This window comes from Typopeltis vanoorti, chromosome 9 (assembly GCF_054136105.1).
Source record: "Typopeltis vanoorti isolate ZY-2024b chromosome 9, IOZ_Tvanoo_1.0, whole genome shotgun sequence".
NCBI classification, from domain to species: domain Eukaryota; kingdom Metazoa; phylum Arthropoda; class Arachnida; order Uropygi; family Thelyphonidae; genus Typopeltis; species Typopeltis vanoorti.
In genome coordinates this window covers 23,032,366-23,045,844 of record NC_143557.1, presented here as the reverse complement: position 1 = coordinate 23,045,844, position 13,479 = coordinate 23,032,366, and the positions used below count along the sequence as shown (strand labels likewise).

General features: G+C 33.9%; 1 protein-coding gene across 1 annotated transcript in view; it reads right to left on the bottom strand.

Moving 5' to 3' along the window:
* The window catches only part of CCT7 (chaperonin containing TCP1 subunit 7), a 154,516-nt gene extending 141,336 nt beyond the window's left edge, over positions 1 to 13,180 (bottom strand). Inside the window, exons 1-2 of the mRNA XM_090397352.1 lie at positions 13,118 to 13,180; positions 2,812 to 2,965 (exon numbers count right to left, since the gene is read on the bottom strand). Of these exons, the coding sequence (XP_090253478.1) occupies positions 2,812 to 2,965; positions 13,118 to 13,120 (157 nt within the window). The 5' untranslated portion in view covers positions 13,121 to 13,180. The remainder of the gene's footprint in view (positions 1 to 2,811; positions 2,966 to 13,117) is intronic.
* Positions 13,181 to 13,479: the final 299 nt, after the last annotated feature.

The window sequence follows — 13,479 nt, the reverse complement described above, 5'->3', positions numbered from 1 at the left end:
AAAATTCAAAAACAAGGAGTAATTAACAAAATATGTCTGAGTGTGAAACTAATATGCAGTCGTGACCTTTATCTTGTAACTTAACAAATTCACCTCCCCCACATGATTAGGTTCGTACATTGCCACAAGTGGTGCATTGAGTGGCAATTTCAGTCAACTGTATTTTCAATGAACAAAAGTTTATTGAACTCTTAAACATGGTACAATTCATTCTTTATCAAATAAAACTCAATTCAATACTAAGAATATATAATACAAATTTTCACTAGCTAAACACAAGTATTAGGTTAAGATCATACATGAGAATTGTGATCACATTGCCATAACGGATTCTATACATACAAACAAGTATAATCCTAGAACTAGTTGATCCTTTGTCTAACCCCTTACTGGTTTGATCATGATATAATTCTGTATTTTCTAGGACATATATAATCAGTTACTCTAATTTTCTCATTAAGACAATATGGATTAAATTTATCATTTCGCTGAGCTAATACACACTTTTGACCTTTAAAACTCTCTTAATTAAAATACAATGTACATGCACAAATCTCTAGGCACATGAAATACGTATTAATTAATACTAACAAGCTCAATTTTATTCTAGTTTGACATGTACTAAAGTCCTAGTATAATACTCATTAATCCTTTCAACTGTTCAGTAATTGAACAATGACTACAGTTACATACGATTTGAATTGACACGAGATTTTACAGTACCTTTTTACTTGGATCTTCTACACTGGTCTCTACCTTTTTCCGATATTTACCTTCCTAGGACGAGCTCTTCTATAACTTATCACTCCTAAGTTCTTTTGGCACTAAGATGGGCTTTCACAATCTTTACCTTACATTCTTCAATCAAGGACATACATAGAATCATCTATTCTATGGCTGTGAAGTTCACATGGGCACTGACTTCTTTATAGAATTTTTTTCTCTCTCTCTCTCGTTACAATCACTGGATGACGAAACACACTGACATTATCTTCTCTCTTTTTAACTAACGGCGTCCCTCATTTCTTACAATAGGAACATGGAATCAAAATCCCACACACTTTGTTTCCTTATTGTGTCGGACGGAGAAAACATGCGAGACCTATACGAAGACTCGTGAAGAAAACTTCAGGGAAAAAAAGCCTCTTCGGGGGGTTGTCCCCCAACCCTTTTATACGATGACCCCTACCGACACCTTTAACCCCCCCCATTACTGGAGTCGATTTCACTGACCAATTAGAGTGGTATTTTTCTGCCAAAACATCATGCAGTCTGTGTGCACGCGACTGACAAGTGAGGAAGTCTCAAATTCGGGAATTATGACCTTGAGCTTTGGTTTTTGTTTAAGTTAACCTCTATGTCATCTATACTAAATTAATCCCCCTTCCAAAATTTTCTAAGAATTAACTTGAATCTTTAATCTCTTATTTCAAGTGTAAAAACTAGCCTCTCACATACGAAATCCTATGATTAATCTTCTTTGCTTTACTTAACCTTATTTTATCATATCACAACTGTAATAAAATTCCCTCCTTTTTTTATTTTTTTAAATTTAGTTCAACAAACAATTTCAGCTATATTTTTCACTTGGATGCAAGCATGTTTTTCTTCCTTTTTATTTTTTTGTATTTGTTACTTTCAAAGGCTCTTAACGATATCTGCTTAGGAACAAGCTTGCTTAATACAGGGTGTTTTATTTTCTCTTGTTATATCATGATAACTGAAATTTTCACATTCTTAAGTTATCAGGGTGTAAAACTACATGACATGTAGAAACAGACATGAGAATCCAGGCCATCTTCTATTAAGCCAGACATTACATTTACAAAAATGTAAAACAATGTCACTTTTCTCATTAATTTTTTTGTTTTAACTTGGAAAATAGTTATTTTTCATAAAAAATATGCTACTTATGTTAACATGTAATGGGTTCATTATCATTATTTCTAAATGATTTAATAAATATTTTAAAATTTCCTGTTTTATTTCTAATGCAGTTGTTGAAAGTTTTTTCACTTAGTTATAAATTTAATTAAAGATGGCGAAATTATATTCTTGTTTAATCCTTTATCTAAGTGTAAGCAAATAAAATGTTCAACTAGTATAAATGGGCTAATAGCTTCATATTAGTTGCCTTAATATGCCATAGTGAAAAGAATACATCCTTTTGGATGTGTATAATGCTATGGATTATGTGAAGGACCCTACTAGTTTTGACTTTTATTGAAGTCTCATCAAGTGGGGGCAAGACTGGTAGAAGAGATACCAAGGTAATGCAGAATCATATTTTTCACATATAAATAGTGAAAAGGTGTACCACCTTATTAAAATACTCTAGATCAGAGATAGATGAACTAATTATTCTGTTATTGTCACTTAAAAATTAACTGTGCAGATTTCAAACTATTATAAATTAATTATAAAAAAAGTGAGAAAGGTAAATAAGAAATGTAATACTTTTTTTTCTTTTTGCAGAATGTATAGAATTGAAGTACATCTAGTACATCTTTCAAAGAAGCCAATTACTAGATATTAGCCACAAAGGCTACATTAAGAGATCTCACAGGTTTCTGTAATATTCAGAAGAACCTTTGAACTTTGTAGTGAATGATTTATATGCATGGGTCTATAGTACATAAAATCTCCCTCCATGCTACTCTAATGATTTCTGACTATATTTTCCTCATTTTTAAAAGGAAAACAAAAATACATTTATTTCAAATACCACAAATTACTCCAAAACACAAATTGCAATTTTCAAATGGTTAACATATCAGAGAACTAAACAAAAATGCCATTTTGTTTTTTTACCTTTATCATCTACAATTAATTTATCCATCCCACGAGGCCCAAGAGTAGTACGAACAGTTTCAGCTACTGCTTGACAGGCATTAATATTGCTTATCAGCTGAGGCTTTCCTTGAAGGTTTTCTGTTCCTTCTTTTAGCAGAATGATTGGTGGCTGCTACAAGGAAAGTGGGAGAAGTCAGTATCAATAACAGTTTATGTCTTTTGCATTTATCTATCAGAGTGAAAACAGTAATGTCAAACTAACTTAATCCTTAATTGATTATGATTTGAATAAAACATATTTAATGGACTTTTCAACTATTATATCACAGCTATCGTGGCATTAACTAATAAATATATTTAGCTTGGCACGTACACTAAAAATGATATTAATAGTTAGGATAGTAAATAAATAAAAAAAAAAGGCACAAATAACACGAGTTAATGAACAGTGTATTATTAAACACTGTTCATTAACTAGTTCTAGATAGATAATTCTAGTTTCACTAAATAGTTCTAGTGTTTTGATTTCTTAGGAGTTTGGTGAACTCCTAAGATCAAGATTATTAATGGAGCAGATCATTTATCCTAAACCTGGATACAGGGTCTGAAGCTAGCTGAAAATAGAGTTGTTGATATTCTGGTAAACTGAGACCAAATAATATTTTGTTGGTTTTTGTGTTGTGGATTCTGATAGGTACAAAAATGAAACTGGGTGGATTATGGTATTGCAAATCCAGTGTATTTTCAGGTTGCCATTTCTGCCTATATTGAATTGGTGGATATGCTTCCTTAGAGTTTCTTAAATATGACATATGATTTAAAGATGCCCAGGATTTAATTAAAGGACTTCAAGTGGTTGGCACCCCTTTTAAACCAATTATGTGATGAAATGCCACAGCATGACTGGAAATGCTCAACTTGTTACGGTGATGTAGGTGCTCCCCCCCCCCCCCAATGTATGATGCACTGTAGGTGCAGTTAATTCAGCTACTGTACTCAGCTACTATTATCCAACTACCAACAAGCAATCTGAACTGCAATGAAAGGCAAAATGCTAAAAAAAGCATTAAAAAAATTCTGATTACTAAGGATGATAATAATAACTTATCCTGCAAATCTTATGTAGGAAACAAATTAACTAGTTACAGCAGTAAATAATGAATATATGAAAGAGAAAGAAAAACAAACTGAACGAATTTGAAAGATTTGAAGTTAATTTGAAGTCATTTAATAATCAGTCAATTTGAAGCTCAATATATTCTTTAGGTTATAATGGATTATAATACCACCCGTGGCACTAAAAGTACTAAAGATTTATAACCTTTTGTGTACAAGATTCATATAAAAATTATATTCCTACACTTCACACTGAAATTATTTATCTTCAAAACTTTAGTACTCTATGATGTCCCACACCAGGTGATGATCACTTCCTATTTTAAATTGCCTATATGTTTTTGTATCTTTGACCAATCTGAAGATAATATAAAACAATAACATAATATTTACTATTTTGTGTGTATGATCTCTATATGCATATCTATGGAAGTTATGTGAAAACATGGTATTTTTAATGATTATTCCATGTCCAGAGCAGAAATCCAGCACGTACTTGCCATTATTATTAGCTCCAGCCTTTCCTATAAATTTTTTGAAGCTTATTTTATATGGCTGAGAAACATTTTTTATGCTGTGGTTTGTCTCTGGAAAGAACTAAAATAATTCTTCCTTCTCTTAGAAGTAATCCATGAGACAATATCTAAAATCTTTTCTTCTAATTTTCCATTTTGAAATTTACACACATCACTCTACTTGAAACTGCATGTCATTCAAAAAGTTTATTTATCTGTTCTCTAATAAGCCATGTTGGCTACAGTTACTCCTTCATTTCTCTGCTCACTACTGCCTGAACATATCATAATTATACTTGGAAGGATACCCCTGTTTTGGTCTTTTCTCAATAGTACAATCATGTAAAATATATTTCTCTATCATAATTCTTCTGATAGATCCACAGTGCCTGTCTTCAATTCTATTCTGTTTTTTGTTTTTGAATGTTCACCCTAGTTCCTTGACAGAAATAATTAGGGTGACACTTGTACAGCTCAGAAATACTCCAATTGGCATAATTCAGATTGTTTTACATCATATGTATGTAATCTTTTGTGTACAAGATTCATATAAAAATTATATTCCTATACTTCGCACTGATTTATTTATTATTATTTAGGTTAATTATCTTCAAATTAACCTAAATAAAATTATTTATCTTCAAAACTTAGTACTCTATGATGCCCCCCACACCAGGTGTGATCACTTTCTATTTTAAATTGCCTAAATTTAAAATACGTAGTTCTTGTACATAATGTATAGAATACAATCTGGTCAGCAATGTTCTGAATTGTCACCTTATCCTTATCATCATTAATGAGGTGTATCATAGGAAGGATTGGAAATTGGGTCAGAAGCTCCAGTCAGTTCCCCAAATTCCATATAATGTAAGCCTCCTCCCACTTATCTAGCTTTCACCCTTAAGCTGCTGTAAATCACATGATATAAATTAAGGATGTCCAGAAATTATATTCCTGGCTTAATCCTTTTATCCAAGTGTAAGCAAACAAAAATTTGTATGCAAAGTATCCTCATGACTAGGCTAACTGTCTAGAGAAACCAATTACTTCATGTCAATTGCATTAGTATTCCAACATGTAACTCATGTGAACATAAAACATTCTATAACAAACAAAAAACTTATTTTGAGGAATGTAAGATGTTTTTGTTAGCATAACAAGGGCATCCTCTACAACATAATAATATAACTACTAATCATATGCTGTATTATGAAGCAGATGCTGACACTTGAACAGTCACCTAAGCATAAGTAACCTAAAATTTTGACCATTTCAGTGAATAAACATAAGTTTATAAATATATCATATTCTTGGGTTTCATCTATATAAGAAAAATTTGGACCTGCAGTATTTCCCAACTAATACTTGAATAAGAATGCAACCACTGGTGGGTAGTCACAGCCAGCTAAGACAATCATTACCAAAATAAGTATACAGGTTTAAGTGCTGGTTTACATTCATGTTACACTTTAATGGAATAATTACAGCACAAAGAGAAATAATTAAACAACAGGTTTAATCATTTCAATATTTTTTCTAAGTCACAGAGACATCTTCAGGAACACAATGCTAAAATTATAACATGCACAAATAATTGCATGTTAAACGAAAAAAATTCTAATCTCATTTCTTCCACTTATTGTGGAAAAAATGAGATTAGAATTAAAGAAGGCTAAAGTCCTATGAGGGGTGCCCTCTATGGGTGCTGTTGACTAGCCTTAGATGTTGGGCAGGAGGCCTAAGAATTAAAGTTTCCCAAATTTTGGGAAGATTAATACAACCATATTTATTAAGATTAGGCTGGTTTTCTTCCATCTGATTCTGTGCAAGTTATCCAAGGCATGGTCTGCAAGACCTGAGCAACAATAGCTGTGCTGGCAGATGTTAACAGATCTCCCAGCCTGACCATAATATAAGTTGCAAGAACAAGGAACATTGTAAACAACTATAATACAGAGGGGAGGAAATGGATCCTTAGGAGAGGGAAGCAAGCATCAAATGAGGATCCACACCTTCCTCCCCTCTTATTCCAGGTGTTTGCAAGATTCCTTGTTCTTGCAACTTATATTATGGTCAGACTGGGAGATCTGCCAACATCTGCCTAGAAGAACACACACACACACACAAAAAATCTGCAGCCACAACCATGCCTTGGATATCTTGCACAAAATCAGCAAGAACAAAATCCACCATGCTCCACTGCAGCAAATACAAACTTGAAAGACTCTTTTCAGAATCACTAGCAGACCTAAAAATGGTTGCATTAAAAGCATTAACACGTTCGCTGCCACGCTACTTCGGCATAGTCTGTTCTCGTACATCAAGCAATTTCACTGCTTCAAGGTCAGTACGGTAATCTCGCTGCTGGCAGTAAGCGTCATACGAGTATACTTGTAGTTGGCTTGTGCGGAGCATATACTATCTATGAGAATACACAGTTTTGATGCTAGCTCCACAAGCAAAGTATTTTCATTTCTTCAAGGTCAGTACAATAATCTTGCTGCTGGCGGCAAGCGTCATACAAGTATACTCGTAGCTGGCTTACCAACTACGAGTATACTCGTAGTTGGCAGCGAATGTGTTAAAATTCCCAAAATTTGGGAAACTTTAATTCTTAGGCCTCCCACTAATCATCTAAGGCTAGTCAACAGTACCCATAGAGAGGCTCTCACAGGACTTTAGTCTTCATTCATTCTAATCTCATTCCTTCCTTGATGTTTCATGTCTGTGTTATTACAATTTTAACCTTTGAATTCCTGAAGATGTCTCCGTTGTGAGTGATACGAAATAATGAAATTATTAAACCTGTTGTTTAATTATTTCTCTTTGTGCTGTAATTATTACCATTAAAGTATAATATGAAAGTTTACCAAAAATTATTTTTTTTTTAAAAATAGAATCTTACTAATTAACTGGAGGTGCTTATAATAGCCATTTCTATAACTTTTAAACTCAACAGTTTGTTTAAAAGTTTAAACATATTTTAATGAAGTTAGGACCCTTTAAATCATTTGATAAAATGCAACAGATGTCATAAAGTTCCCACCATGATCTCTCTCTGTCACATTCTCTGACAAAACTAGTATGAAACAGCACAGAGCTGAGTGGCATCTCCATGGTATGACGTTCTTTTATCAAACATAAGGGAGGAGTTATGGAGAATTGTTTCTTTTCTAGATTTGATTATTAATAAATCCACTCATGATTTATTATAACATATGCTAAAATATAACCTTCTGTTATATTTTAGCATATGTTATAAAAAAATTGGGAGTAAAATGCACTTCCCATATATAGTGGGTCATGATCAAAAAAGTTTTATAAATATTCTTCTAGGATATGTATTTTTATAATCATGAGACCATATAGAGTCAAAAGACACTTCACATTTATAACAATAAACTACAGAAGTAATCATTTCCTGACTAGTATGAGCAATGTATAGGACAGATGAATCTACAAAGTGAGTTCTACATTATTATGGATAACTAAGGCAACTTACTATGAAGAGTCAAATGCTCCTATTATGTAGACAGTTCATGAAGATACTTCCAACATCAACTTTGGCACTTATAAATAGTTCATATCGAAACAGAAATGTCATTCCAGTAAGAAGGGAAATTAGGCCATGTTTGCATACTATTCTTCCCAAATCTCCAAAATCAAGAAAACCATTTCTCTGAATGACTGTAATCCAAGCACTGGACAAAAATCATTCATAAGTTAAAATATACTCCATTTAACAACTTTCATGTAGGAACAGAGCCAATTCTTTGTGTTATATTAGTATGTGTTGCAACAGTTCTAAAAAGAATTCAATCTAGCAATCACATTACAGTCCTCTAGAGCTAAGTCAGTAAAGACAAAGAACCTTTATTGGGGCTTTTCAACTGGCGTGAGTACGACAAAAAAAATAAAAAACTACCCTTAGGCATAAGAGGAGTGGCAAGCCAGCTCATTAAATCTCTAAAAAACCTATTATTATTATTACATGACACCTCCAGGAGTCCAAGGACTCATCCAGGGAGGGCGCTGTACTTCGCAACATATATCTCACACTCTCCACTACTACTTAATTCTCCTACTACAACACTACTACTACCATCAATGCCATCTACCACCCCATCATCATCATCAACAATGGTATTTTTTGCCTGTATATTTTGTGCATGTGTTCTGAAGGCTAATTTGTCTGTATGTGGGATGAAAAACCTGAGTTTTCATGAGGAAAAACCCTGCTACCTCCATATGAGGATTCCTCTTGTTGTGACGTGAATCGAATTTGCGTCTTTTCCAACTGAAGGGTGCAATGTTTCGCTGTTTTTCCAATTGCACTATGGAGGCTACGAAATATTCCTACTCATTTGTTTCTTCCTATTAAATCAAACTGGTCAATTATTACTATTTGTTAAAGATAAACTAAAAGAACTTTTCTCTAACTGAAGTTTATCATGCCCCTTGTCTTACTCTGGTTATAATACTGAGTAGCTGGCAGAAAGGAGGTTTACGAGATGTCCTTGATAATTGAGCAAAATTTTTATGCCATCAAAGTTATAATGCAAGTGTGTTACTTTGTATTAATTTAACATTTATTTTCTGAAAGTTACTACTCCATCCTAATCTTAAATGAAATGATGAACTTTACCAAATCTCAGAAATCGCACCAAAACCAAAATGATGCAGTCAATTGTGAAACATGTTACATACGTTTGCAATGTATGGATGTATACAGAATATTTGGGTATTACAAATAATAAACAGACAAAAAAAATAATTTTTAAATTATATATGGCACTTTCACTTCTTTACAAAATGAAGTTTCCTATTAATCATTTCATAAAGAAATGCCCATGTTATTTTATATCATACATGTGTTAGCATATAGACAATAGCTACAGTCCACATACAATAACCAATTGCTTTTGAATGTTTGCTTCCTCCCTTGTTATACTGATAATACTATATGAGAAGTGTAGTGAAATTTGTGTTATTAAGCTAATTTCTATTTCCACTGTGGTTGCATGTATTACTATTTTGGTATACACAAGCACTAGAAAATACAGCAGATAGCTCGTGAGTATAATGTAAGTGTTAATTTCAGAAGGATGGAGAATGCTAACATTTGGGTATGAGCTGTGTGTAGCAATAGAACAGTGTGGCTGAAGCAAAAGGAGAAAGCAGTTCCACGTGACTAGCAAGAAAGGAAACGTGACAGCGAGAATGGAAGCGTACGTGTTGAGGGCTGCAGCAAAAAGAGCAAAAGTGCACATCAGCAATGAGAATGCAAGACCAGAGGAAGCAAGTGGCGAGAATTAAAGTAGAGTAAATCACATTAAAATAGATGATAAGACCTTAAGGAAATGGACAAAGTGGAATTCCTGGAAAGAACATATCAGTGAACATATCACTGTACAGAACATATCAGTGAACATATCACTGTACAGAACATATCAGTGAAGTTGGTAATGGATACAACAACAATTAATGAGAATGAGGATGCAAGAGAAATGAGTAGAGCAACATTCCCTCAAAGTCAGGGAAGCAAATATGCAAGTCACAATGTCTTACTCAGCAACTGGGGGTGGCCAGGGGACCCTGAGCCAAGAGGCTGTGATACATATATAAGATCCCAAAATTACATATAAAAAATCCCCGAGAAGTTACTCATTTTTATTCAACTGAAAATATAACTGTTTATAAAACATGCATACATATCATAATTTCCGTTTTAGCTAATTTGGCAGAATAAGTTAAATTTTCCTGTGGCTTTTAAGTTAATTAAATTTCACGATTGTCTTGCATCAATCTCTGTACTTATACTCTGACATCTCGGGCAGGGAGAAATTTAAAACTGGTAAAAACTACTAATCTACTACTACTGCTGTGTTAATATGACAATAACAAAAAAAACATGTTTCATTAGTGCACTGTTTTTAACAACTGCTGCACACAGCTTAGGAGGACCACTGGAGTGGCTGTGTGTTGTTTTAAGAAAGAATGCTACAGTGTGAATGAGGTATAAAGAGGGATGAGGGAGTGCTGAAACTGATGTTAGTAAGCACAAATGATCCACAGAAGCATAAAACAAGATGATAAATTCTGAAACTGTTGTTGAGAGCAGAGGCATGACAGGAAGAGACAATAAGTCTATTAATATGACAGTGATAAGCTCTTAACAAGCAAGTAAACAATGGCTAGAATATGCAGAAAGAAAAGGCTGGAATTTGTGGAAGTTTGAGATATATCCGAGAGAAGAAGAGAACTGCATAATAGAAAAGCACTGCAACTGAGTGACAGGGGTGGTGACGTTGAGGTAATAGATACTGGATCTTGAGATGGGCCAAGGGGTCGGTAATTGCTGTCAGCAAGTGTGGTCTGAATCTCCCAGGGTGGGTGGTAGGTAGCTGTGGAAAGAAAAACAATGTGAAAAGGATGGGGACAAATAGTTTAACTAAGGCAATAAACACTTAGGCAGAGACAATCTAAGCATATACATCTGTGGGGGAGGGTGGCAAAAGATAATTTATTAAATTAAATGCTGGAAGAATCAGGAACAAAGGAGAGGATTTTGTGACACTGATAGTCAGTTGGACCGTAAATGAAATATGGCTAACAGAAGCTGAGGATGATGGAAATAAAATAATGGAAAATATCTTCAGGAAGGGTACTCAGAAAGAAAAAAAAAGATAGCATATTTAATGATATATGAATTTTATCATTGATTTTGAAAAATTAATGATATTTTTTGAAAAAAATTCAAGTCACACTAAACAGGATACTTTATTTGGTGGACCTGTCACAGACATGGAAATACCAGCAACTATGCAAATAAGATTAGCAGGTAAGCTGAGGGCGAGCGATTATCATCAGTAGACTATTAGTTTCTATAGTAATATGTATTGGAAAGGGCACATAAAAAAAATTAAAAAAATCAAGTTCTTAAGAGCCCACTATTTAACATAGCACGTAAGAGAGGGAACACGAGGAACATAAATGCTGAACCAGGTGATATCTGGTTACAGCTTATGAAGTATCCTTGTTACCTCTGGTGAGTGATCATGTGTGTGTGTGTGTGTGTATATGTTCTGGCTGCTCTGTTTTGTAGGATGAAACACAAACTTCGAGGAGGGGAAACCCTGCCATTTTCACATGAAACTGGTTCACTTGCTCTCAGTTGGATAAGTCCCTAAAGTACATAATAAGGAATAACATGATACAGATACAGCTGAAAACCAGGTGGCTAGTCTGTATTTATTTTAAGATTAAGAATGCCAAGAAATTATATTCTTGTTTAATCCATTATCTAAGTGGAAGCAAACAAAATTTGCATGTTGTCGTAGTTTTTCACATAGGACATCGTATGGTCACTCCCATACTTTACTGGGTTCTGTCAGTAAAACCTTCTGCTAGAAGTGGTAGGGTCACAGATGCCCTTTCCACAAAGAGTTAGTAGAACAATTACAAACATCCATGACAGGAATCAAAACCACAACCTCTTGGCTGGAGAGTAGATATGCAAATCACTCAGGCCAACACTATGAAGTATCTTTATGATACTTAACATGCAAACTGTTTACTTACACTCGGATAAAGGATTAAATAAGAATATCATTTGACATTTTTAATTTAATTTATTGTCAAGTGAAAAAACTTCCTTCCCACTGGATTCTAAAAGATAGGACGATAAGCAGTATAAAGTGGATTGTGAAACACTGAAATTATAAACTGGATGCCGAAGATGAGAAATAACCAGGCCATTGAGATATTAGGTAAACTCAAAGTTAACAGGGGGTGGGTAAGGTATATGACCTGCTGTACTGTGTGTTGTGTGTGTGTGAGGGGAGAGAAATGAAGTATCTTTTGGTTGTCAAGTAAATTGTTTCTATGTTCTAGGTCACGTTCTACAAAACATTATGTGTCTAATCATGATCCCGTACAATATGTATTTTATTTCCATGGTACCATTTTATGTTCCTCATTTCATTATTCTAGAAAGAGATAGTTGTAAAATAACAATTATTAACAAAAATAGCTTTTCGAGAATTAAAAAAAAAAGGGAGGGGATTAAATGATTCCGAATTACGCGAATAAAACAAAAGGGCAATTCTCTTTGCAAGAACATAACAGAACGATGTCCCCACCTCAAACACTAAATTTCTCCATTTGTAGGGGAACCTTCCCTAACACGCACAATTAGCCTAATAGCGCACATTAAATTTTAAATGTTTCATTTTAATATTTTTGAAGAAGTTCACTTTATTTCTGCTCTTTTATTATTTTTTTTCTGAGAATACCACACAAGAAATTCTTAAACAAGCATAACACCGGCACCATGACATACTGTATATGGATATGAGCCCACACCCAGATATACATACAGGCTTTTTTCAATACAACTCCTCTGAATGGCATGCAAATATCACCTAAACGAAATGTTTATCGATAAGGTATATTGTTCGCTTAACCTCTAATAATACAGATTATACAAGATGGAATAAAACTACTTCTTAATGCCATAAGCACAATTTGTCCCGTTGTGTTGATTGTGACGCTATTTCAGGTCTCCCCGACCTTCACATTAAACAATAATTTGACTAGTTAATACTTAGCCAATGCATAACTTAAGAGACGTTCAAGCAGAAGTAACACAACGACTTCTACTTTCAGATCCAAGAGATTCAGTTTACACTTACCATTTTAATCTTTCTTATATTACTTCACTATTACCATTCAATGCAAAAGGCAAGACAGCCACACAACAACACCATCTATCGCATTTTTAATTTTTCATAAAGCAGTGCGCCTAAATTCGCCCAAACATCTGCTGCTATCTCGTACTGAAATGTTAATTAGAAATTTCAATTGATGCTAATTATGCGACATCTCCAGGGAGTCCAAAGACTCATTGACTTCCATCCAACTACTAACCGTGCTCAAACTTGCTTAAGCTATTAGTAGCAGAGGCTCTACCGAAACAACTAAAATTTGAGCCCAGTGTGTTAAATCTGTTTAATTGGGTTGTGTGTGTGTGTGTATTCTTTAGCCAATTTGCCAA